This window comes from Phacochoerus africanus, chromosome 4, assembly GCF_016906955.1.
Source record: "Phacochoerus africanus isolate WHEZ1 chromosome 4, ROS_Pafr_v1, whole genome shotgun sequence".
Taxonomy (NCBI): domain Eukaryota; kingdom Metazoa; phylum Chordata; class Mammalia; order Artiodactyla; family Suidae; genus Phacochoerus; species Phacochoerus africanus.
Genome location: NC_062547.1, coordinates 132,384,982 through 132,412,673, shown reverse-complemented (window position 1 = coordinate 132,412,673; position 27,692 = coordinate 132,384,982). Strand labels below are relative to the sequence as shown.

At 40.4% G+C, this 27,692-nt stretch overlaps 1 protein-coding gene across 1 annotated transcript; it reads right to left on the bottom strand.

Moving 5' to 3' along the window:
- Positions 1 to 14,390: 14,390 nt before the first annotated feature.
- On the bottom strand, positions 14,391 to 26,830 carry MINAR2 (membrane integral NOTCH2 associated receptor 2). Its single transcript, XM_047774486.1, has 3 exons — positions 26,666 to 26,830; positions 18,230 to 18,457; positions 14,391 to 14,611 (listed from the first exon to the last, which is right to left on the bottom strand). The coding sequence occupies exons 1-3, from the start codon at positions 26,828 to 26,830 to the stop codon at positions 14,432 to 14,434; spliced, it is 573 nt and encodes a 190-aa protein (XP_047630442.1). The 3' UTR covers positions 14,391 to 14,431.
- Between the last annotated feature and the right edge of the window lie 862 nt (positions 26,831 to 27,692).

The window sequence follows — 27,692 nt, the reverse complement described above, 5'->3', positions numbered from 1 at the left end:
TAAGGACCACCAATCACAAACAGCCAACTAGGCTTTAAATTACAGCCAACCTAAAAATTTCCTTTCTTTGCTTCTATGCTTTCTCTCTAAGTCCCACCCCTGACTTCCACTGGCAGAGATTTACTAATCACATCTGGTTTGGAGCTACCCAATTTAAACAGATTTTTGCTCAAATACACCCTAAAATTTTAAAACTTCTCTCAGTTTATCTTTTAACAGTGACTTCCCATTGAATGTGAAATGGGGGTGGTTAATGCTGAAAAGAGAAATCAGAGATTAAACTCAATTAGGAATGAGATAATACTTCTTTTTTTTTTTTTTTTTTGTCTTTTTGCTATTTCTTTGGGCCGCTCCCTCGGCATATGGAGGTTCCCAGGCTAGGGGTTGAATCGGAGCTGTAGCCACCAGCCTACGCCAGAGCCACAGCAACGCGGGATCCGAGCCGCGTCTGCAACCTACACCACAGCTCACGGCAACGCCGGATCGTTAACCCACTGAGCAAGGGCAGGGACCGAACCCGCAACCTCATGGTTCCTAGTCGGATTCGTTAACCACTGCGCCACGACAGGAACTTCCAGATAATACTTCTTATAAAAGATTCACATTTATTTCAAAAGCATGTATTGAACACTCGTAATGTATCAGGTATCCCATAGATGCTTGGAATATAGCAGTGAAAAATGAAATTTCTGCTCTATGGCTCGTTGGGGTTAATAACATTTTCATTACCTTGAGCCTCAAACTTTATTGCAGTATATCATTTGCATTGCTTCTTTGGTAAATGCCTTTCACCCTATATAAGTTATATTCTATGTATGTGTGCTCACAAAAAAAAAAAAGAAAGAAAGAAAGAAAGGAAAAACGCAAGTCCTATAAAATCAAGAATTGTATTTTACTCATATTTTATCACATGTAGGACCTGACTCGGTGACTATATTTAAATGGACTCCAATCTGATTATTTCAATCTGATAAGGATTATAAACTCTGGTGGATGGATACAGGGCTAAAGCAGGGGACGTAAAGGAGAGAATGGGTTGGATATGGCAAACTAATGAAATATTTACTCCAACTAAACAGAGAGGCTGGCCCTGAGCTCCAGCTGCTTGTCGTCTTTCAGGAATGCTGCCTCCAAGAGGATAAAGGCATGATCTGCGAAGGGGCACTTATCTGGGTTTGAATAGTTTGAATCCCAGCTCCAAGGTAACTAGAGGGAAGACTTTAGGAAAGTTCTTACTCCTTCTGTGTTTCAGTTACAGTAACTCATCACAGAGGTGTTTTATGATTAAACGCAACCACTCTTTATAACACCTATAAAGCAATAGCAACAATGCCCAGAATGTACCATGTGTCAACAAAAGTTGGCAATTTCTGATTCTTCCATAGAAATTATAAAACCAAATGCTTGTATGAAATGCTAATGTTTATATGTTGATAGATTTTTCAAAATGTTAATTGCAGGTGCATATTTTATAAAATACTAAAAGCACATATATGGCAACCAATTTTCAATTTTGTGAACCTTCTACTTCAGTGTCAATGTTACACAATTAGTAAGTTAATTGAGCACAGGGGCTACTGCTGTGAATAAAATTCTGCTCCTATGGTTCATTCATTCAAGCGGTGGTGGCATGGGATGTGGGAACGGGGGAGAAATGAGTAGAAGGAAAGTCCATAAACAAATAATATGTTTGGCAGTGACAGGTTCTATGGAGAAAATTCTTGCAAGTAAAGGGAGAGAGACACCAGGAGTAGGATGGGGGAAGGCAGATGGTTAGAGAAGGACTCAGTTAAAAATAAAAAAAGGAACTGGAGCAGAGAATTAAAATAAAGGAGTGGGCCAGCCATGAGGTCATTTAGGAGAAGAGCTTTTCTGGAGAAAGTAAATGCAGTGAGCCTCGGTTGGGAACATACCCGGTGTTTTTGAGGAATTCCTAGGAGTGCAGTGTGACTTGAGTCTAACGAGACGAAGGGAGGTGACGTCAGAGAGATGGCAGGGATCCAGAGCACATGGAACTTTTGGGTCATTGTGTGGACTTTAGCTTTTATTCTGAACATACTAGGTGGCTTAAGCTGTTTAGGCTGCTGTAACAGAGTATCATAGACTGTGTGGCTTATAAACAACAAAAACGTTTTTTTTATAGTTTTGAGATCAGGGTGCTGGCATTGTTGGGTTACAATGAGAGCCCTCTTTTAGGTGACAGAAGCCCCTCTGCATTGTATCCTCACATGGCAGAGACGGTAGGAGAGCTCTCTGGGGTCTCTTTTGGAAGAGCACGAATCCCATTCATGAGGGCTCCACTCTCCTGACATAATCACCACCCAGAGACTTCACTTCCTAACAGCATGACATTGGGGGTTAGGATTTCAACATATGGATTTGGGGGGAGACAGACCCTCAGAGTATAACAGCAGAAAACCACTGAAAGGTTTTAAGCAGAAGCGTGACATGACCAAGCTATGTTTTTCAAAGACTTCTCTCTCTGTTCTATTGAGATGAGACTGTAATTGAGCAAGCAGGAAAGCAGAGAGACCAGTTAAGAGGTTACTGCAATAATCCAAGAGAGTTTATGGCAAATTCGAAGTGGCTTTAGACATCTGACTGGCAACACTGAATAGATAGTTACATATATACAAGCCTGGAATTGGGAGGATATCACAGCATTGAATATATGGAACTATCCATGATGGGATTTAAAATCATGTTGAATAAGATTACCACAGAGGTGAGGGTAGATGAGAAGATGTGAGGGCAGAGCCTTGGGGCACTTCTACATTTAGAGGATGAGAAATTAAAAAGGATCTAGCAAAGGCAAATGAAAAGGAGCAGCCAGACCGCACCATGAGGGTGTAAATGATCTGGAAGCCATCTGGAAATAATTTTAGAAGGATGCCCTGGGTAAATGCCCTTAACCAACTGAGTAGCTGAGGACTGAAACCAACCACTGGGTTTGGCAACATCTTGTCAAGGACAATCTTAGAAGATTCATGGCAACAGAAGCCTGAATAGAGTGGGTTCCAGGGATAATAAGAGGAGAGAATGTTGAAACCCTGATTTATGATAATTCTTTTGAAATCTTCAAATTTATCATAGAGAGGAATGAGGCAGTAGCTGGATAGAAATACAGAGCACTTAAGTTGTTGTGGCTGTAGTTATTTTGGGCTGGTTTTAAAAGATGGGGGATATTTTAACACTCGTACCTGCTGATAGGAATCATCCAGTAGAAAGAGAGGCTTTGCCAGGGCAGAAAAGAGAGGGATCCAGGTAATCTGCAGGAGGCAAGTCCTTGAGGAGAGGGAATGAGATCCAGGAACAGATAAGAGAGGTTGACTTTACGTTGAAAGAGAGAGGGTTCATCCATTTAAAAGAGGGAAGCAGGGTATATGGGTACTGATGGAGCCAGGCTTCATCATGAAAACATGAGTTTTTCTTTTTGCTGTGTTTCCTCAGGGAAATAAGAAGCAAATCATGTTCATCTTGCATGTTATTTCCTGAGCAGGTTTACCTACCTCTGTGCCATTAATCATTCCTCCTGCGGGAAGTTCATCCCCCGAGTCTCTTGTTGATGTTCTATTGGCTTCAACATGCAGCTTAAAACACATTCTCATGCTGCGAGCTTTCTCATTCTCCAATCAGAATATGCCTTTTACCTTCAGCCTGTTCCAAGACATACACTTAGAATCAATTACACTGAACCTACACTCTATTCCCTTTCAGCTGTCATGGCCTGTTTTACCATCTCCCTTAGACTGTATGCACCTGGGGCACTGTGAAGTGAAAACACTTTTTATTTGCCCCAGTCACTAGCTGGGAAGATAGCAGGTAGTTAGAGGATTGGAGTAGTAATAGGTGGACAGCAGGAGTTAGGTGGATAATAGAGAATTAGCTAGAAATAGGGGTAACGGGTAGATAATAGCAGTTATCTTAGGGAGACAGCAGACAGTACTTCAAAAGTGTGGTAATCCTGAACATTATTATTGGAGAAACAAAGCATAAATGGTGTTAGATATTTGTAGTTTTGCACTGGCGGTATAGTGGTGAGCTCAGCTGCCTTCCTAGATATGTGTATTTTGACTTTGCTTCTTGTTATGGTTAATTAAAATTTATGTTTCTGTGTAAATTTTTCCTGACTTCACCAGGAGATGCCTTTGTGTTATCAATTGTTTTACTTGATGATTCTCAATATTAACCATATTTTTTAAAACGTTTTTCTTGATTTCCATGCTTTATATAGTTCAAGGGAAAAAATCCTCTCAGTTGTTCTCCTCTTCCTCCTCAATAAGAAAACTTGAAACTCAAGTTAAAGACCACATGAAATTTCTGATCTTTTAATCCAGATATTAATAACACTCAATTCCAACAATATTTATAGTAATGATTTAGCAAGAATGTCTCCATTTTACATATGGCACTTTTTAAAAGAGAGAATATAAAGATAGAGAACCCTGTTTTGAGTGTCATGTGTAAGTAAGCTCTAAGATTTCAACAAGCATATAATGAGTCAATGAGAAGGATGCCATTCTAGAGCATCCTTATGATGAGATAATGAAAAAAACAAAATTATTTAAAAATAGCGAACAGAGTGAAAGGGTCCCTAAAATCACACCAGCTCTTGGCTACAGCTGATCTTTTCTCCATAGCTACGCTTTGCCTCTTGTCAAATACATGATACTTATTTTCCCATAAGGCTTCTACCACCCCAAGGGAATACCAGAAATCTCTTACTGTCTGGGTGAAAGTGGGGACATTAACCACTTCCTTGTGGATAGGTTCTGGGAGAAAATGTGCTGAAGAAATGGAAGTTAAGATGATATCATGACTCATCCTCTGTGGCATATGTGGCAGGATGAAATGGGAAGCAATAATCAAATATTAATACGTACTGCTTTCTCTTTCCCTAGGGTATCTGTTGTCATTGCCTTTCTGATATCTATCTCAAACTGCATTGAAGGATATGAGGATGACTTCCACAGGGATCAAGAAGCCAAAGTCTAACTTATATCACTCAAAGATGCTGCTCTTAGCACAAAACGGAACAGACCCAAAAGGGGTACAGGAGATCAAAGTGATTTTCCCTCTGCCTTGGAAGGATATTAAAAATTCAAGCTCTAGGAGGAGTAAGGAATGTTATTTTAGACAGAAGAGATTTTAAAAAAAATTGGATTATAGTTGACTTAAAAAGTTGTGTTAATTTCAGGCATACAGAAAAGTAAATCAGTTATACATACATATATATATATATACTCCTTTTCAGATACTTTTCCCATATAGGTTGCCACACAGTACTGAGTAAACTTCCCTATGCTATGCAGCAGGTCCCCAAACCTGTCTACAGTAGTGTGTATGTATCTACCCCAAAACCCTAATATTTCTCCCCCACCCATGTTTACCCTTTGGTAAACACAAGTTTGGTTCCAAAATCTTAGACTCTGTTTCTGTTTTTTTTAAGTTCTACTGTACCATTTCGATTAGATTCCACCTATTAGTGATCTCATATGACACTTGTTTCTCTGTCTGATTTACCTCACTTAGTATGACAATCTTTAGGTCCACCATGCAGCTGAAAACAGTATTACTGCATGCTTTATATGGCTGAGTAATATCCCATTGTATATATGTACCACATCTTCTTTGCCCAATCCTCTGTCATGGACATTTAGGTTGCTTCCATGTCTTCGCTACTGTGAGAACAGATGCCGTGAACATTGGGGTGCACTTATCTTTTGTAATTATGGTTTTCTCTGGATATATGTCCTGGAGTAGATTGCTGGGTCATGTGGTAGTTCTATATCTAGTTTTATAAGGAACCTCTACACTGTTCTCCAGAGTAGTTGCACCAAATCACATTCCCACCAAGGGAGAAGAGGATTCCCTTTTCTCCATACCCTCTCCAGCATTTCTTGTTTATAGACTTTTTGAAAATGGTCATTCTGACTGGTGTGAGGCAACAACTCATTGTACTTTTGACTTGCATTTTTTAAATAATTAGTGATGTTGAGCATCTTTTCATGTGCTTTTTTGGCTGTCTGTCTTTTGAAAAATGTCTACTTAGATCTTCTAACCATTTTTGGATTGGGGTTTTTTTTTTTTGATATAAACCTCCATGAGATATTGTATATTTTAGAGATTAATTCCTTGTTGTTCACTTCATTTGCAAAGATTTTTTCCCCCATTTTGTGGGTTGTTTTTTCATTTCATAAATGGTTTCCTTTGTTGTTCAGAAGCTTAGGTTCCATTGGTTTATTTTTATTATTTTCCTTGTTCTAGGAGGTGGATTAAAAAAAGATATTGCTGTGGTTTATGTCAAAGAGTGTTCTTCCTATGTTTTCCTCTAGAAGTTTTATATTATCTTCTCTAACATTTAGGTCTTTAATCCATTTTGTGTTTATTTTTTTGTATGGTTAAAGAGTGTTCTCATTTCATTCTTTTACATGTAGCTGTCCAGTTTTCCCATCACCACTTATTGAAGAGACTGTCTTTCCTCCATTGTATGTCCTTGCCTCTTCTATTATAGAGTAATTGTCCATAGGTGTGTGGGTTTATTTCTGGGCTCTCTATCCTGTTCCATTCATCCATATTTCTGGTTTTGTGCCAGTACCATACTGTTGTAATGACAGTAGCTTTGTAGTATAGTCTGATGTCAGGAAGCCTGATTCCTAAACAGAGGAGATTCTTACTTCCTCCCAGGGGGATGTGAAGAAGGGAAAGTAAAAAAAGATATCAGTGGGTGCCTTGAGAAATGAGGTGCTTCTGAGAGATGTGAAAATAAATTTATCATTTCTGGGAAGCAGTTTGAGAACAGACACGTTAGAGGTGAACCCCAGACAATGAGTTCCAAGGAAGACAGTGAAGATGATTAAATGATGTATTTGGACTAAATGACCCCTGTGGCTTATGGGTGGAAATTAACCTGGAGAGTGAGCTGGTGACCATCTCCAGAGGACATCTGGCCATGGAAAAGTCACAGATTGTGGAGAGGCACAGGACAGGGAGGTATGTGGACCTTTAAGAAGAAACCAGTGGCTGACAACATCCATATGCTGCACAAGTGACCACAGTGTTACTGAAGGAGCCAGCACACCCGCGCAAGGATGCTACATAACAATGAAAGGACTAGGAAGGCCTCCCTCCTGGCTGTGGGTGTATGTTCCATTGTCTCAATGGACCTGTCCTTCTTAGACTTGCACCACCTCCGGAACGACAATTAGATTTAAATTCTATAATTTAGATAACAAAATTCAATTAAAATTAGAGGTAAAATTTAAACTTGACTGAAACTGAATTAGTAATCCTGATAAATGAGTGATTTTCAACTGAATTTATACCACTACGATTTTTCTGGAGGCAGAGCAGGAATTTTTCTTTTCTTCTCACTCAAGTCTGTGACTGTCAAAATTAAACCTTTTGCCCATATCTGGGGTTTCTGTATCCCAGAAACCAGTTTTAAAGCCAGATGTGGCTGGCATGCTAACCTCTGACTCACACAAAATCCTGCTGATGCATGAGAAATCGTGATTGCTTTATCCCTGCTGGCTGAGGCTTTGTCAGGATTACTTCAGTTGCAAAATGTTAAGATCCCATTTAAAACACAGTCCCCATTTCAGCTCATCCTTTTAAATATAAAGTACGAATTGAAGTCTGATCAGTCCTAAAATATCTTAAGGGTTAAATTGCTCATAAATTTTGTATCTTTGAGGAGTATGAAAAGGTAGGGGAAGCGCCAGGGCAAAGAGATGACTTACAGCTCTACCTCTGCCTTTTTTTTTTTTTTTGTCTTTTTGCCTTTTCTAGGGCCGCTCCCATGGCATATGGAGGTTCCCAGGTTAGGGGTCTAATCAGAGCTATAGCCACCGGCCTACACCACAGCCACAGCAACGTGGGATCCGAGCCGTGTCTGTGACCCACACCACAGCTCATGGCAATGCAGGATCCTTAACCCACTGAGCAAGGCCAGGGATCGAACCCACAACCTCATGGTTCCTAGTCAGATTCGTTAACCACTGCGTCACGACGGGAACTCTTACCTCTGCCTTTTTGTTCCAGAGGGAAATGCTACTGAGTAGACTGTATATTCGGGGGAGCCTGGAGTGAATGACCTCTGGCAGAAACCAGGGTCATTAGGGGGCTCCCCATTCCGAACTCTAACTTGAAAGCATTTGCCAGGAGGAGCCTACACTCTTCAAGTTCTTTTCTCCAACTGAAGAGGGGGAGAACCACCCAGGGAGCTTGATAAACAGGAAGATTCCAGTTCGGCCATCCTGGGATTCTGCATTTTTTAACAAGCACAAACCACAATTTGAGTGAAGATACCATAGAGGACTTGGTTAATGAGTTCTGTGTGCGCAGCTTGAACTGCTCAGTCTAAAGCCTTCCCAGTATGGGGCCGCAATTACTGTCACTTCCCCAAGTCGATGCACATGCAACGGACTCGGCAGGCCCTGCGTGCTCCACTTAAGGGCTTAGCCTGGTTAATCACGCCTATTCTTTGGAAGTCCTCCACTCACTTGTCCGGATAGCAGTGTTTCAAGACCAAGGAATGACTATCCTCAAACTGAGCCAGCAGTCAGTTTCACATTGTGGAGTTCACCTGCCATCTGGTGGCCAGAAGGTTAACTCCACGATACGGGGAAATTCAAGTGATCCTTCCTCCTTTTTCTTCACAGTTAACAACTCAGAGAGTGTCTGGTCACATAAAATGTAAAAGGTGCGTCTTAAAAAGAAATAATGATGGGAAAAGTGTCTGGGCAAATGCTATTGGCAAACTGTGCCTTGATGCCTTACCTGGCAGGTGCCTTACCTGGAGAGGGTGTTTGAGTGATTCTTTCCAAGAATGCCTCTGATACTCAGGCGGGCTTGAAGGGTGCAGGAGTTTATGTTCTCCTGAGTGGGTTTGATGTCTGCTCCTCTGGAACCAGGCTCCTGTCTCCACTCCAGAGGAGCTGGTGCATCCTGGGGCTGGCATTCAATTTAGGGGGCAAAGTTGGAGAAAATCCAATCTTGCACTCTGGAACACTCTGATGGGGGAAAAGACATTCTATCAACATTATTTACTAATAAAGAATCATTGGGAGTTCCCTTCTTGGCTCAGCGGTTAACAAACCCGACTAGGAATCCATGAGGATGCAGGTTTGATCCCTAGCCTCGCTCAGTGGGTTAAGGATCCAGCGTTGCTGTGAGCTGTAGTGTAGCATCCCGCCTTGCTGTGATTGTGGCATAGACCAGCAGCTGTAGCTCCGATTTGACTCCTAGCCTGGGAACTTCCATATGCCGTGGGTACAGCCGAAAAAGAAAAAGGAAAAAAAAAGAATAATTAATTAATGAGTATTCTTAATCTTGGGATCTAGGGATTACTTTTTTTATCTTACAAAGAAACCATGTGACTCTAAGTGGACAAAATGATGCAAACTTATGGCATTTAAGTTTACCAGGGCACAACTATGTTTGTACTTCTTTAAATCATGCATTTTCTGTATTCACTCTTGGAGACTGGGGCTGGCTGTGGGGTGGAGGAGAGAAGAGGTAAATTTCTCCTGTTTTTGTCAATTGCTGGAATATACCAAACTCTCATTAGAGTCATCAGAAAAGGAAAATTAGAGGGGAAAATAACACCCCAGCTAGGCTTAGAAGATCTGAGCTTTCATTCTCCTTTTTGTGCTGACAAGTCTTTTGATGGTTCTGAGCCTCACTCTCTACTCTTATAAAATGCAGGTTTTATGCTTATCCTGTAAGACGATTGTTGAGATGAATGAGATTGTGGAAGTAGAAGGGTTTTGAAATTATGAAATATAGAAAGTATGATTATGATTATATTTGTTGATTTACATCCGCTCAAGTGGCGGCTGGCCAGGTGGAAAGGTTCAGGTGGGTGGGCAGCTGGTATGGGGTGAGAGACTGCTGTCCATGGGCATCCACTGGGAATCTTTCTGAATAATTCAAAACAGCTCTAAAAGTGTACATAATGTGTTGATAAAAATAAGCAAAATAAAACAATTGTTTACTATGATGAGAATTCACGAAAGAGGTTTGTGATTGTGATATTAAAAAAAAAAAATGACCAAACACCAGCAGCAGGGACAGTGAAATTATTCTTTTTACTCTAAAGTGTTGATTCTAAATCTTTTGGCCTTTAAATAATACAATTTTAGAAAGACGTTTAGTCAACTGCTATTTCATTTATACTGACTGATAAAAGTTTTGAATCTAGCCTCACCATTGTTTTATTATTCAGGAAGTTATCTACAACCTTGCAATCAATTCAAATGGGAGAAATTTTAATACTTATTTCTTGATTGGGAACAACAGGTTGAATTAGCATAGGAAGAATTCTTGCTTTCTTTTCTTTGTCAGGAACTTGAAAACAGAGTAAGTGAAACTATGAGTCTTGCAACTCATTTCTTCTGGCCAAAGAAACCTCCACATCAGGGAACATGTTATACTAAAAAAAGCTAGTTTCCTCATTTAAAAGGTATTTGTAATTCCCAAACCTTCTTTTGAAAGAAAATCTTTTGTATTTGGTTCTGAGGTACATGTGGATGCATAGAGAACTCATGCACACAATTCTCTATATCCTCTTTTTCTGCATACTTTGTATCTTGTGACTAGGTTTAAGGCATTGAGAAAAATAGAGCACAAGAGATGCCATGTATTTGAGGCTGTGAAGAAGATGAAACAAAGGATAGATGATGAAATGGAGCCATGAATGAGGACAGGAGAGGAGAAGCACACGAGGAAGTCCCAATACTTCTTAAGAAGAGAGGGCCCCACTTTGGTCCTGAATTTTTCCAGCAGTCTGCACAGAGGGAAATGTGATCAGGTACATGAGTCATAGTGTCCATAAAATGAGAGCAGAACAACTGCTCTGGCAGAAAGCTGTGTTCACTCTCTGAAGTTGCTCACTTTGGTTGCATATTCTCACCTCAAGTTGGGCAAGAGCCTGGACTAAGTGATTATTTGGAAGGAACCGAAAAGTTATCTTTCCTCTACAAAAGCACAGGCTGTGAGACGCAGTGAGTGTGTAAGTGGAAATCCAGAGGGGTTGAGATGCAAGGGTCCTAATTAAAGTTTTAAAAATGATTTCTCCTAGATGATAAAATTACCTTTTCAATGATAGGAGGGGAGACTTTTAAAATTTCACCTTCTAACTCATAGGAGGGGAGAATGTTTAAAATTGTAAGAAACAGTACATACAGGAAAAAGAGGAATTAGAATATAAACCCTCTCAATACAGAGACCTAAAAATGTAGAAATTCAGGCCATACCGCATCTGGAACAAGCAGTAAGTTATTTAATATTCCTAAAATCCTAAGCAGTTTGGGGAGATGAGGAATGGGGTGATCTCTGAGAACACGTCTATCTTTGGCTTTGGTGTATTTGTGCAGCAGAGTCGGACTGCTATGAGGCTCCCACCCTGCCTTCAAATGTCAGGATGACGGTGTCAGACAGATGTCTTTTCTTGCAAGATAAGAGGGTATCAGGAGTTCCTGTTGTGGCTCCCTTGGTTATAGAACTCCGCTAGTATCCACAGGGATGCTGGTCCAATCCCTGGCCTCACTCAGTAGGTTACAGATCTGGCGCGGCTGTGGCTGTGGCTGTGGCTGTGGTGTAGGCAGTACCTACAGCTCCGACTGGACCCCTAGCCTGGGAACTTCCATATGCCTCAGGTGTGGCCCTAAAAAGCATTAAAAAAAAAAAAAAAAGTTATCCAAAACTGGTGGTTGCAAGAGGAGGGCCGACAGGAGCTCTTGGCCACCAGATGGCACTATAGATTCTAACCACAGAGGGGACTTAGACTTCCACCCGTTGAATGTCCCTTTGGTAAAAGGCTTTTTCCTGGGCCAAGGGCACGCATGGTAAATGTCACCACCAGATGGCAGGAATGCACTCTGGATAAATGCAGCAGTCACACACCCCTTTTCTTTTTCTAACCACAAACTCTCCACTAGGTGACAGCAACATGAATGTAATTGGAATAGCCCTAATGGTTTTTGTAAAACAAAAACAAAACAAACAAACGAAAAAGACAATTGTAATTCTTCTTTTAAATCAGAGAACAGTCTTTTTAAAAAGTATCCACTGCTGGAATTTTTTTTCTCTAAAAAAATACGATTCTACTTGCTTTTAGACCTCCCACACACTAACCTAATACAAAAAACCAAAACAAAAAAACGCAAAACTCTTGGGGGGAGGGTGCACGTCCTCAGAACCTGGGAAAGATTACTATTTGAAACATTATTACTTAAGAGTTTATAACTCCCAGACTTTATCTCAATTTAAAAAAACTTTAAAGAGGTGATTAAAATAGTTAGGGTTTGAAGATAATTACATTATTCATTGACCACCTACTGTGTGCCAAGGGTTGTATTTAAATGCTTTTAAAGCATTAGTTCATTGACTCGCTGGATCTGAGCTTTTTAAACACCACCCCTATTTAAACTTAAGCCTGTTTAGGGCCATCAGTTCTGTATTTTCATAATATCATTACGCCTTTTCTGCTGGAGCCGGTTTCAAAGCCCATACTGAAGGAGAAACTGGAGCTGCCTTCCTGGTACAAGTTGAAGTGCATGCCCAGATGGTTTCTACTTACGATGTTTCCTCTTTTGTAAATGCACAACATTCACCCAAAGATCGACGATAATGGATTGTGATCCTTCAGGTACAATGAAGGCTGAAAAGGAAGACTGGTTGCAGAACCACAGCAAAGGAATGACCTCGCCGATGCTAAAAGAGAAATGACTGGAGAGTATGGTAGGTGAGACTGGATGAGGAACCGAGGGAGCAGAGGAACACTAGGTGCTTGATGGGGCAGGAGAGAAGGGTACTGAGAAGGGGTCAAAGGGCCAGGAATTCAGGTGGGCAGCTTCATACTTCCGTGGTTACCCTCACTTTGTGTCTTCAGAGAACCTTACCTGTACGTGGCCCCGGACAGCCTGATGTGACCTGGTGCAGCACAAATGCTTTCCGTTCAGCAGAGGCCAGAACGTGTTTGAATCCCTTAGAAGCAAACTCTGGACACTCAGGCTTTGAAAACAGAGCCATAGCAAAGGGTTCACGACGAGGTGTCACAGTCAGAGGTGGTCTTCCCCGAGGAAGCTTCCAGGACCTTCGCGGCTTCTTAATTCAGTTCTAAATGGGACTGGAACCTACCATAGGGCAGAGGACGAATAAGTCAAGGACGACTGTGCCTACGACAGTCTTTGTGCCTAAGGCGGCCACGCTGTACTTTAACGTACTTTATTTCAAGTATCTTTAAGAGAAATACAACACAATGATATGGCAACTCCAAAGGGCAAAATACGACGAATGGGAAGAGGAGAGAGTCCCTTTTTTGTTTTTGCCCAAGAGAGCGAGGGGGTTGGGGGGAGTCTTGAAAGAGGAGGAAGAAGCAGGGATAAGGGACTAAGGGGAGGGCGTCCTAGGAGAAAGGGAAGGGTGGGCACCTGCTTCTCCTTCTGTGGCCAGAACCACGTCTCTGGGTATCAGCACTCAATGTAAGGTGACCTCAGGTGTGATCAACCATATTAATAACAATTGCAGTTAGCGAGGTAGCTACTTACTAGGAGCCAGGTATTACTTTTATCTATGCCTCTTATTTAGTCATCAGGCAAGCCCTGCCACGGAGGTGATGTTATCCTTTCTCAGAGAGAATAACATGCTTAGGGTCAAAAGTTAGCAAAAGGCACAGTCAGGACGCAAGTTCAGTTCTCTTGGCAGCATTCCCTCTGATTTTTTTAGGACCAGGGATGATGATCGCCACCAGGGGTCACAATAGCCAATTTGGATCAATCAGTAAGTACAACTGGACCTCAGTGTGACAAATTCTCTAACTATGGCCTGTCCAAGTTCGGGTCTACTAAAATGGCAATGCAAAACTGAGGCATTATAAAAAAATTACTGAAAAAAGAAAAATACGATGGAATAGCCCAAGCCCCTTTTTTTCTGGCTTAAACAGGAATAAAGGAAGACGACTCCAACCCACCAGGCTGCACAACCAGAAGCTTTTATCCTGTAAACCTCGCAGTTGGCCAAGAAATGATCTGCTCAACTTTCCTAGTGATGACAGGAGTGTGGTGACAGCATTTTAAAAACAAGGTGAATACAGTGTAGGCATGACGACAGAGCTGCTGACAGTCGTTGGTGCTGTTCTGCTATCAAAATGTTTAATTTTGCTTGTATGTATTAACGTTTTAGTGGTCACAATCCCCAAAATTCCTGCTTCCCAAAGGAAAGAGCTCAAGTTGGAATTCTTCGTTCTCACTGTGTGGAACGAAGCAAAGAAAGCCTGCATATCTTAAACAACATTAGCATCCTACGAGACAACGACATTTAACTCCGCAATCAACAACAGTCACACTCTGTGGACATGTTTTTCTGAAAACGTTTATTGAGAAATATTTTAAAGAAATTTAAAGTGGCTGTGTCTATGGTAGTTTCTTTATGTGAATAAAGCGCTAACAGTCACTATGGAAACCAAGATGCAGGCAGCAAGGAGCAAAATCAGACCTATGCGACGGTATTTTGAATGCTTCTCTTGTTCCTCTTCCTTTTTCAATAAGGTGTCAAAACCTGGTGTGTACATGTCTCCCAACCAAAACCGTAGGTCATGAGGGTCTTCCTAAAAGAAAATTACACAGAGAATCAGCTCAATCAGTGTTGCAGACTCACTGGGATTGCAGAACAAGACCCTGTCGGTACCTTACGGCCATGGTCATGCTGTCCTGAGTGAGGCTTAAGTGCCACAGCTCACATAAGAGAAGCTAGGCTTCACCCAGTAGAGGATTATGCAGCAGCAGCCTCCTGGCTGACCAGGAATTCTCAGCTCCAATCTGTAGGTCTACATGAGAATTCATGAGGGAGTCTGCCGGATTTAGTGAAGAAATGGCTCTGGCTGCAGGGTCAGAAACACAAGAGTGTTTCTGCCATATTGTAGCCAAGGCAGTGTCTCTTCCAACTCATAAATAGGTGAGTGAGTTGAAATAAAATTAAAATGCCTTGCCTAAGAGGAGTCTTGGAAGTTTGATTTTATTGACATCATAGGGAGAAAGACATTTGCTGAGTTTTTCAGTAAATCCAGAAGCTGACTTCCATGGAAGAAGGAGTAAGACCCAGAGGCAAGGGTCTTTTCCACGCTTCTTAACCTTCTGGTCTTCCTCAGAGAGGGCTGTGGCATGGAGGAGGCATGTGGAAACTCTGACATTTGACCTTCTGAAGAAATGATGCAATCTCTCCTTCCCCGTATCACCTCCTATTCCCCATGTCTCAGTTTCTTTCACTATCCTTGCCTTCCTTTCAGCCCTGCAGAGGTGTCTTTAGCTCAACCTCATCTCCTATGTCCAGTAAATCCTCTGCAAACTCTCCTATCTATACATTTAAAACACATGAAGTATATATATTTTTTCTCATGCTCTCCTTCTGTGTTTCAGAGCTAGGTTCAGTTATCCCTGCCTGATATCTAGTAGACGTGCCACAAATGCATGGTGAATGCTGAATCTCTATATTCACAAACCCACGTCAGGTTATATTTCTCATTTGGATTATTGCAATGGCTTGGAGCTGGCCTGCCCACCTTCTCTCTGCCTCTCTGGTCTCAATAGATCTGCTAAAGGCAGGCAGTTTCCATGGCTGGACGCAAGAGTAATGAACCAGCTTCAAACCGCTGAGAGTGGAAGGAAGGGAGCTGGGTGGAGTCTGATGACGGCAACGTCCCTAACTCTTCTATCACACTGTCGCCAGTGTCCACTTCCCAGTCTTATAAAAGCTAAAACACTGAAATGAAATTCGGATGATCTGTACAGAGGGATGATTAAAAACCCTCGCCTACTTCGCTCTTATCCTTCTTTTGATCTCTGTCCTCATCAGAGGCCTGCGGGGTGCCTGTAACTTTGATGCCTCATTCTTCAGCATGAACTTCCATAATGGGGACTCTCTGGTCTTATATCCTGCTTCGAGCTTTTGCCTTGGCAGCTAGGGATGTGCTTCTTTTCTCCTTTCTTCTTTATCAGCTCTTAGTAATTTAGAAAAGTGGGAATGGCCAAAGGCACGTGGAATTTTACAGCTTGTAATTGGCTGAAAAATGTTCCACCACGTAAGTTAGGGGCGCTGTTTGCTAATTTGGCGATACAGGCAGGGATGGTGATGGAAGAAGTTGAATTAAGGAGGAATAAGAAGAATCCTAGGAAAAACAAAAGTCATGACTTCTAGAAACATCCCTCAAAAAAAGGGCTAAGGAATAGCATTATGAGGACTGTACACAGGCCTCTGTGCTGCAGGGTCTCGGCGCGGAGGCAAGTGTCCAGGGAGAGACCGAGAGGGGAGGGGCCGGGCCTGGCTTTTGGAAAGGAATGCATGCAGCATATTCCCATGCAAACTTCCTAAGCCTAAGCCCTGGTAGAGCTCAAGGAAAAAATGTGCCCCTCATTGTCAGCAACATTTGATTTCTGTAGCCTTGCTCTCAAACATTTGAGTCTGTTTGTTAACCTTACTTTCCTCATTATCCTGTTACTTAAACTGTAGCTCCAGCAAAACTGGACCACCTATCATGCTGACAAACTCTCCACACTCTTGCATTTGTGCCTTTTTCCTTGCTACTTCTGAGAGAAGAGAGCCTCTCCACTCACACAAATAATCTATGTCTTCCGGAATTCTACTCATCCTGCAAGCGCAACATATGTTAACTTTTTTTTTTTTTTTTTTTTTGTCTTTTGCCATTTCTTGGGCCGCTCCCGCAGCAAATGGAGGTTCTCAGGCTAGGGGTTGAATCAGAGCTGTAGCCACTGGCCTATGCCAGAACCACAGCAACTCGGGATCCAAGCCGCGTCTGCAACCTACACCACAGCTCACAGCAACGCTGGATCCTTAACCCACTGAGCAAGGCCAGGGACCGAACCCGCAACCTCATGGTTCCTAGTCGGATTGGTTAACCACTGAGCCACGACAGAAACTCCTATTAACTTTTTCTTGAAGGCTTCTTATAATCCACTGTGTCTCTGTCCTCTTCTGAATGGGCACAGCACTTTCTACAATTGCCGCAGTCACAGTCCTCTACCCAGTCACTGCCTCTGTCTTGTTCTAGAGTTACTGTTTGTCATTTGCTCAGTTAGATGAGCTTTGCAGGTGCAGCCATTGTCATATTCATCTTTATAGTCCTCCAGCCATTCATGTAACCAGCAAGGAGAAGAACAGAGGCCCTCGCTAAATGGTGGGAGGTCATTTCTTAGAAGTCTTGATCTTTAGACTCCTGATTGAAAAAAACTTTATTGTTGCTAGCAGGGAGTGTCTGTTATCGAAACGCCTTTGGAAAAGAACCTACATTAAGGAGGAGATACACTAAATCCACTAGGAGATTAAGAAACCTCAAAGGCTCTGAACAATGGTTCAAGGAGTACACATTTGAGATTCTAAAAAGTGTAAGATTTTAAGGGGACATAATGCTGCCTGCTTGAGAAGGAAAAAAGTCTGTAGGTGATTAAGGTAGACGGCTTAGAAGAGCCATACACGCTTAAAGGAAAAGTACCTGGAAAATGTGTGGCCTCTCCAGCCCTAGGGTGAGCGGAGGAGAGCCAAGGCCCACTCAGAAAACGGAGGGCCACTCTCCCTGCCTTTCAGGTATTTCTAGACCCTATATTGGATGGGTAACACCAGAGGAGGAGGAGAAAAGAAAAACTTGAGTTGGGTTTAATCGGGGTGAATGAGTTCATTGCATACTTTTCCTGTGTTGAAATGTTTTTGTTTTGTTTCGTTACTGAGACACAGGAAAATATCCAAAATGTAAATGTGCAATCTTAAATCACTGAGTGGGTTTGAAATAAAATGATCTTTGACGAGAACTGCCTTGCCCGGTGCCTAAGCCAGATTATTTAATCAATATGTGGGAATTCTTCAATATTGATGAATATAAATGATCACAAAACTAGAGGGAAAACATCCTTAATCTGGCAAATTAATTTTCAGAACCTGTTACCTCCCAGGTAAACCCTTCTTCTGCGCTGCGGCATTTCTTTCTCTCTACCCTCTAGAGATGCTTGCTGGTAATTGCTGAAATTGTAAAACACAAAACAAATAAGTAAATGGGAGTAGTGACAAAGAGCACGTGGAGCCAGAGGCCAAAATGACGTGAAATCTGGAGATTTTGTGCTTAGTGAAGTGTGCCTCTCATCTCCCTATCTGTTTCCTTAAGGATTATTTAACCCACCGACCTCCTCGGTTCAAGGAGTTGACGCTTGGCCCTGAGTACCTTCAGATGCCCAGAGAGGTTTGCATGCAGAGAATGCTTGTCATACTCCTCCACGGTCCAGGAAGGATTCTTTTTTCTTTCTTCCATAGCTTCCTCCAAGCTGACATCACCGTACAGTGGGTTATTCTTCAGAACTGATGACAGGGATGGTGGGGGCCTCTCTGCGGCCACGGAGCCCTGCGCGCTGCATCCCCTCCCTCGTTGAGCAGTAAGAGTCTTCTTCTCCCTCTGTGAGGAGGCAGAGAGACAAGGCTTCTTATTTACCCAGGAGACACCGATGATAGGGAAAGCAATGTGAAGTAATAGTACCTAGAAGAGTGCTGTTTCTGCCTCGAGGCCCCGCAGGTCAGGACAATTGGGATAACGAATGAAGGAAGAGCTCTAGGATCTAGAATTCCATCATCTATTGAGTTTTCTTTGCATGCGATTTTGTTCAACCTCGGTACTCTTCCACTAAAATGCTGTTGGATAACTACAGAGAAAGGACTTTTTTTTTGCTTTTTTTTTTAGGGCCATACCCAGGGCATATGGAAGTTCCCAGGCTAGGGGGCGAATTGGAGCTGCCCGCCTACACCGTAGCCACAACCGTGCAGGATCCAAGTCGTGCCTGCAACCTACATCACAGCTCATGGCAACGCCGAATACCTGACCCACTGAGCAAGGCCAGGGATCAAACCCATGTGCTCATGGGTACTAACTGGGTTCCTTTCTGCTGAGCCACTACACGAACTCCAGGACATGTTCTTTTATTCAAATAGTAACATTCTAAACAAAGCCATTTTCCTCCCAGCTTACCTGCACTGAGATTCAGTGACATTCTACTTCTTTCTATTTGTGCATTACATGACTGATAAAAATGATATTTAACACTGCTGTATTAATCCAGCAACGTCAAGATTTGAAGGCGTTTTATAAATATGCCTTGACGGTCATGGGCACTCCCTTGGGACTCCTGTTTCAGACAACTTGGAGAAAAGGACTAACTCAGCCTTGCATTATATATGTATCTACAGACCAGCTGGCTATTAGACGGCTTTAATTCTGACTTTCAGAGCTTTAAAAACTTTTTAAATTAAAGCATGATATACATACAGAAAAATGCATATATTAAAAATGTAGCACTCAAAGCATTTTCACATACCAAATGAACCCCAGAGTCTATTAAGAAACAAACCTTTACCAGCATATCCCATGCTCCCCTCCAGTCATTATGCTTCCCCTCCTCAAGGATAATCAGTATCCCCCCAGTTTAACAGCATAGCTCAGTTTGTACTCATGTAGATAAATAGAAGCATACAATGCATATTTTTCTGTGTCTGGTGTGACCTTTATTATTTTACTTTGCTTTTTTTTTTTCTCTTATGACTACAAAACTATCATGAAGGTAGAAAAATTTTAGATTAAAATTCGTTCACTGGTCAAATAAAATTGAGAAGAAACAAAAAGCTTACAGAACACTGTCTCATCTATCATGGGACATCAAGGGAGAGGAATTCTACATAAGCTAATTTTTAAAAAAACTTGAGTTTGACCCTTAAAAACTGGTGACACATTTTATTACTTTATGGCAGTTTTTCAATAAATGTGTTTCACACATTTCAACCTTCCTAAACAGTTAAGTTTCAATAATCATTAATATTTCTCTAAGTCATATTTATAATCTTCAATGACTGATTCCCTCAGAATCTACTGGGGCATATAGATCATATTAAATACGTGTGTATGTAGGCTAAGTTGTAAACTAATACTGTATATAGTTTCCTTCTGAAATAGCTGGCAGACCAAGCAAACAAACAAAAAACAACAACAAAAAAGATAAACTAGGTAAAACCATCCACATGCTCTATGCTCTTTGGCCTTAGGTTTCTCTAATTTTCTCCATCCAGACATTTTTAACATACTTGGAGGTCAACTTGGAAATCTCTGACTTTATTAAGTCGTTGATCCGTTCAAAATCAATTTAAATTCTATAATACTGAAGTCTGCAATGAAACAATAAATCATCTTGACTTAGCATTTTTCTTTAAGATGGATGACCTCATAAAAAATGTTTCTGAATTGAGAAAAAAAAATTTGATATGCAATTTGCATAGTTTCAGTTTAGCATAATTCTGACTCAAGTTTTTTTCTTCAAGACTAGATACCTTTAATCATCTTTGAAGAGAAATAATTCTTCTGACAGTGAAAAATTAGCTTTGTCACTTTTCTTGCCTGCTACACTATTCCTTGAGATTCTTAAATAAGAAAACTCTATAAATCAAAAAATACAGTTTTGAGGATTAAGAAAAAAATACATTCTATTACAATGTATAAAGACCTTGAAAAACAAATATACAAAAAAAAACCCAGAAAAATAATCAGCGGTGTATTTTAAAAGAACATTCAAGATCTTAATTCCAAGCCATATTCTTGAAAGTGTGAGGTTTATCCCAGAACATAGTGCCATTTATTTTTGTGTTGCATGACAATTTCATGTCTGAAGGACATTTGAAATGGAAAATTAATAGGATAACTTTATTAAAAATTTATGGAAGAACTAGAAAATACTAATTATTGTTGAGGTTCTTCGGTACTTTGATAATTTCTTTTCAAAAATCTCTTAAGAAAGAAACCAAAGTATGTATTTGATTCTAACTACAGTACACATTCTAGGTGGTCCATATTTACCAAAAGGAAACACAATAGCAAATGCATTATTTTAATAATATGGGCTCTAAAATAACTTCTAAAAAATACTTATTAAGGAGAAGCTTACCAAGCCTTTTCTGTATGAACCATTACTTCGTCCATTCTTTACACACTTTAATCATTATTTATGCCATTTATGTATCAGTAAGTTATTGTTTAATAAAAAGAGTGAAGTACAAGACTTTCAGACAGACCGAACAGTGAGAGTACACAATGAATAGGACGATAAGGAAGGAATTCTTAAAAATTTCCTTTTGGACGAAGAAACCCAATAGTAGAAGGAAAGATTAAAGTGAAAGATGGAATGCTGGGGGGGAAAAAGAAACTAAATGAGGGCCAGCTCTTTTCTAGTTGATGATGAGTGGACAAAAGTAGCAGAGACCACTTCCAAGCTGAGCCCCTGAGAGCTCTAACAAGATCTTTGACTCACTTTTTTCCTCACTTTCCACTTTGTGTCACTTTATCAAAGACCGTGAGATGGCAGAGTTACAAGGTGAAAGAATTTGAAGTCTTGAGATTCTCCTCAGAAAAGAGCTGCCACGGAAACCACCTACCATTCTTCAGACTTCCCTTGAGTAAGAATGGTTTTTTTTTTTCTTTTCAATTATTGCTATTTTGTCATTACAGTGTCGCTTAGCCAAGTGATAGCTTGAAATTCTACAAATGTGTGGCATTGGCTTAATAGTCAAGCTGTGGAGAGGGATGAAGGAATATCATAAGCCAGATAGATGTTTATTCACATCATATGATGAAAAAATATTTGGTACAAGGGTCAACTGTGGTCACTTGGAATCTAATCCCCTGCAGCTCGAAGAGAGATATTATAAATAATCAGAGCATTTATGTACAAGAATCACAGCACTGATGTAATAGAAGAAAAAATTAGAGAAAGAACTGGATAGTTTGCAAGAAGAAAGAGAGTAGAAAGATTCTGAATATATATATCAGAGAGAATAAACTTAACTTTCAGGTGAAATATTTTGTCAAATATAGAAAATATTACTAGAAAATGAATAAATGCCAATACAATCAGTAAAATATAATAATTCTAAACTTGTATGCATCTAATAAAATAATCTCAAAATTTATAAAGCAAAACTTTATAATATTTTGATATAGCAGAAATTTATACACACATATTTGTACCAAGCAGACAAAATAGTTATTAAAGAGGATTTAAACAATGAAACCAACAAATTTGATCAAAGACACTGATATAGCTGTTCAACAATGAAAATACTCATTTCTAAATATACCTTAAATGTTTACAAAAATGATAATGTTCTGGTACAAGTTTCAAAAATTTAATATTATGTAGATCATGCTCTTTGATCATAGACAACTCAGTTAGAAATTTAGATATCAATATCAAAAAGATAATGTAAATCACCACATTTTGTAGAAATTAAAACACATTTCAAATAAATAATGGTAGTTAAAAAATTTAGGACAAAATGAAAAAGAAAAATGGAGCCAAGTGGCTTTTGAGAGAATATTATAAGCATATATGCTTGTATAATAAAAGCAGAATGAGAAAATTAATGAAGTAATAAACATCTAATTCAAAGCCTTAAAAGGAAACCATAAATCTAAGAAAAGAGTCAACATGAAATAATAACAATAGGAGAAATTAATAAACAATGAAGAAAAATAACAAACATACAATAGAGAGAATCAACGATATTGAAAGCTATTTCTCGGAAGAGGTTAAATGATCAAAAATATATCTGGCAATACTTAGGAAAAAAGAAAATAAAGATACAAACACATAATGTTAGAAACGTAAAGAGAATATGGGAAGATACATAGCACAGATTAAGAAGTGTAATAGGAGAATAATCCTAGCAACTTTAAGAATTTACATACAAGCAGGGACTTCCCACATAATATTACAAAACTTAAAGGAAAAAATAGGAGATGTTAATACACCAGTGACAATTTGACTGATTGAATCAATAGTTTACAATCTATTTCCAAACACAAATTTAAGAACACCAGGCTGAATAAGTGTTGCAATCTACACTCAGACATTCTTGAAACAGATCAGTTCTATCTTAGTCAAAATCTTCCAGATATAGAAAAACAAGGAATACTCTCCAATGCATTTTATGAAGTTGGCATAAACTCAGATAAGGGCAGTAGGTAAAATAAAAGGTCATTTATTATGGGCCAATTTCTCTTATAAATGAAAAAATTCATTAATGTAATATTGCTAAATAGAATCCAACAAGAAGCATATCTTATATTCCAGGATAAGAAAGATTTATACCAGAAAAGGATGTTTTACCAAGAGGATGGTTTAATATCAGAAGATCAATGTAACTCACTAATTATCCAGGAGAAAAAAAACAACATGGAATTTTGCAGCACATTTTGAAAACTACTTGGAAAATATTTAAACATATTTAGAGCAAACTTTCTTGGCAAACTAGAAATAGTAGGGAACTTTCTTAAACTAAGAGAATCTGCCGAAAACATCCAGGGCACATTTACTTAATGGTTGAAATATTATAAACACTGATCTTGGCTTCAGAATTAATACAAGGATGCCAATAATCACAAACATTCATGTATTACTGCATTGCAAGTTCTAAGCAATGCGTTAAAAATTAATTAAGTAAATAAATAAAAGTAATAAGGGTTCTACATATGAGACAAAACAGTAGATGACATGATTATCTACAGGGATATTTACTGTAAATGTAAAATATATTTTAATACAATTTCTGGATTTAAAATCAATATATAATAATCAATAGCATATGTGAGCCATACCTTATTATCAAGCATGATTCAAAAGCTCTTATTCTTGGAGTTCCCATTGTGGCTCAGTGGTGATGAACCCGACTAGTATCCATGAAGATGTGGGTTTGGTCCCTGGCCCCACTCAGTGGGTTAAGGATCCAGTGTTGTTGTGGGCTGTGGTGTAGGTTGCAGGTGCAGCTCAAATCCCATGTTGCTGTGGCTGTGGCATGGCGATTTGACCCCTAGCCTGGGAACTTCCATATGTCATGGGTGCGGACCTAAAATGAAAAAAAAAAAAGAAATTAAAAAAAAGCTTCTGTTCTTAAGAGCAGTAATTACTATATAAACCTAACAATTATATATGAAACTTCTATAATTCTGGAGAATTATAAGACATAATCAAAAGTCATAAGGAGAGCTGGATAAATGGAAATTAGTTCATGCTCGTGAACTGGGGGAGTCAACCATAAAGACTTCCATTTCCCCCAACTTGACCTATACATACAGTGTAATTCCTATCATAACCATAATGCAAACAAGGCATTTTGTTCATATTTCACATGTGGGTCCATAGACAACTTGGAAAGCGCTCCTCACCAACCACAGTGATTCTATTTTCCAAATTGCGAGAGTGGTTACCTGTATGAAACACGGATTTGATCCTGTGATTCTCTTGCTTAAATTTTTTGATCAACCTCTCCAAATTTTCAGAATAAAATGTAAAATCTCAGACAACACCCAGCAAGCGTTCCTGGTCAGACCCAGGACTATCTTGAACTTGCTTCCTTCCAGGTAACCGCGACTCTGGAGTCCCACATGTGCTACTGTGATGCCACCTTATGCATCCCTAACACCTCAAAATACCTGGTCTATTCAGTGTGTTATTCAGGTATCATTACACTACAACCTTCATACGTTCATTTCTTTTAGATTTATTTTTTACCAATGACTATTTCACTCTTCGATTTTAAGATCCAGCCAAGGAGAGAAGAATTACTTATGAACAAATTGCGATCTGAAGTAGTGAATATAATTGTTGCTACTCATAATTTGTAGCACATAATTTGGCCACATCTATCCAACTAAATTTGTAACTGATTTCCTCCTTCCCTTCGTTCCTTATTTCAAGAGTAAATTGGCCTGTCTTCAGTCATTTGACATTTCTTTTTTAGGATAAAAGAATAACTAAATCAAATTCGTCTGTAGTTTACAATTACTAATAATATCTTCGAAGACATACAAAGTGAATTTTTATCTCCTTAGTGTGCCCTGAATAACTATTCTAACACCCCAGGGCCTGCAGAAAAAGATAGCCTTTAAAAATTTGCATGTCATTCAGGTTAAGGAACAACTTGCAACAGAGCTTTCAGGAGTTCCCACCCTGGCTCAGTTATTAACCAACCTGACTGGTATCCATGAGGATGTAGGTTCAATCCCTGACCCTGTTCAGTGGGTTAAGGACCCAGCATTGCTATGGCTGTAGCTCCAATTCGACCTATGGCCTGGGACCCTCCATATACCATGGGTGTGGCCTTAAAAAGACAAAAGACAAAAAATGAAAACCCGGAGCTTTAAACTGTGAAGTTCCACATGTAGAAAACAGGTCAACTTCAGTACTAAACAAAAGATGTTAGGTCAGTGTGTTCCAGCCTCAGAGGAATTTATTGACTGTTTTCTTAGACTGAACTTCAAAGCCCAGGAGGGCCAAGGTTTTCAGAACTGATTTTGGAATCACTGGATCCCATGATACAAACAGTAAGAAAGACAAAGGAGATGTTTCATCGCATTTAACTTCAACACAGGAAAAAAAACACCAAAAAAGGTGTGTATGGGTGGGGTTTTGAGGAAGTATAAAAGGGAAGGATGTAATATTCTTAAAAGTCAGTTGTCATAATAGGTTGCCTTACGATGGACATAAATTAAAATTCTTGTGGGGGAGGAAACAGTTACCTAATCGTCCAAGTGTACTTGCTTTTGCATGAGCTCAGGACAAAGGTCCCGAGGAGGCGGCAAACATGCCACAAAGGACTTACTCTGCACCAGGCCTCATGAGCAGCAACGGTTTCTTAAAAGAAAACAAATTTCTGTTCAGGGAATTTGAGCCCCTCCAAAGGATTTAATGATGTGCAGGGGTTTGTGGGTCTGTCACATCTGTTCTGAAATGAAATGCTTCTTCCTGTTTCTAAATTGATGAACCCTTAACCCCATTAGCCCTCATGTCTTAAAACAAAGCTTAGTCCTGTTTCATAAGCTGTGCAACAGTCAGGGGCCTTGATGTTCGTTTCAGCACATGGAACGCATCACTGTTTTATTCTTCTCCTTTGAGTAGCTGGAAGAAGGAAGAGGCAAAGGAAGAAAGCAAGAAATGAAGTCTGTGTTGGGTTTGAAGATGGACTATTATGTCTTGTCCACACAGACACCTGTGGAAAAGATAAGCATCTAAAAATAATAGCACCTTTCTAAGGGGGAGAGTTCTATTTTCTTTCCTTCCATCATTAGGTTTCTATTGTTCTACAATCTGGGTCTCCTCTGCTTGAGATGAAAGGGAGCCCATGTAAATAGGTGGAAGCAAGACTGTGCTCTCGGAGGCCTTCTCTGAGCCCACCTAGAAGCTTCTGATGCTTTCTGCTTAGACTATTCCAAAAGATAGAGGTTGGTGCTCCTCTTCCCAGAGCCTTATTTGCAAATGTAGTCACTGGTTTGAAAAAAATCTGAAGGGAAGGCGCAAAATGAGGGCTAGGCAAACATCTAAAATGAAGACAGGCTGAGAAGCTAGTGCTTTAGAGGAAAATAAATGCTTAGGGAAACTCCCAGAGTTTATAAAATGATCAGAGAAAGTCACCTGAGGTTAAGGCAGAGAGAAAGACCTGTTCTGCAGCAAGAGTGAGCAGCTATCTTGAACTCTGTTCCCTAAGGCCTTCTTTTTGCACAAATGATAAAATGGCAGAGAGCGAGGAGAAAGCACCCCTCTCCCCCCAGCATATGTATGTGCTCCCATCTTACCTGGGAGTAGACGAGGTTTTGCCAGTGCTGGGCAGCAGGGTAATTTCCTCCTGGAAACCTCCCCAGGCTGGCCTGAAGAAGGGCTGAGTTCCTCCTTAAAGACTTCACATCAAGCTGCAGGAATTTGTCAGGATGGTTGTTATTTGGCAAAACCGAGAGATCCATGTCTCTCTTCAGCTGTGGTGGAAAACAAAGGTAGGCAAGGGCTGCTCCTGGGAGAGCCATCCATTATTAATGACCCTGAGGTTGCTGCCGGGTATCTGAAACCAGGGCTCCGGGCCGTGCTCAGAAACCACTCTGAAAATGACACATGAACACACAGGAAGACTGTAGCCCTCTGCCAAACCTTTTGTACCACACACACACACACACACACACACACTCACTCAGGGTGCTTGACTGCAACAAATGGATCTACCCTCATTAAAGCGGTTAGGATGCCAACTTTGGGTATGGAGAGCAATTGATGTCTTTCCACACAGAGTCAGAAATAACAGTTTAAGAGGAACTACTCTTTGGAGACGGGCTGCCAGAATTTCAGGGTCACAGTCCATGATTTGGAGCACACGAAAAAAGTCCCCCGCAGGGAGATGTTACTTAATATTTCTTTCGGAAAATTGCTGAGCTGACCCAGTTGACCTGGTTCTGCCTACAGAGCCTCACATGCGATATGCAGGATCTTGTTTCTTCTCACGTTTTGACTCCCAGAGTCTCAGGCTTACATGAAACTTAACCATGTTTAGGTTGTCCGCTTCGGCTCCAGTAGAGAAAGGGTAAGAAAGTATGTGCTTTATAGTTTGCTACATTACTTCCGTGGCCCAACCACTGCCTCCACTATGTGAGGTCTCTTTGACTCTGCTCCTGGCTATATGCATGCCTGTGATGTGCCCTGCTGTTTGCAAAGTACATTTGGAAGCAAAGGGAACATGGCTGCTGGGTTTGGATGACGTGTTGTCCTAAGTGAACCCATGTGCTCTTCAGAGAGCCAAGGTGGGCGTGAGGCTGTGGACAGTGTCTTTAGCCAAAA

What these genes read in the sequence shown, in the direction of transcription:
- MINAR2 (XM_047774486.1), bottom strand. Translation starts at nt 26,830, where the DNA reads ATGGATCTCTCGGTTTTGCCAAATAACAACCATCCTGACAAATTCCTG. An exon ending in AAAACCTCGTCTACTCCCAG is followed by an intron (nt 18,458 to 26,665) that starts GTAAGATGGGAG and finishes GCCTCCTCACAG; the next exon opens with AGGGAGAAGAAGACTCTTAC. An exon ending in ACCTCTCTGGGCATCTGAAG is followed by an intron (nt 14,612 to 18,229) that starts GTACTCAGGGCC and finishes ATTTTCTTTTAG; the next exon opens with GAAGACCCTCATGACCTACG.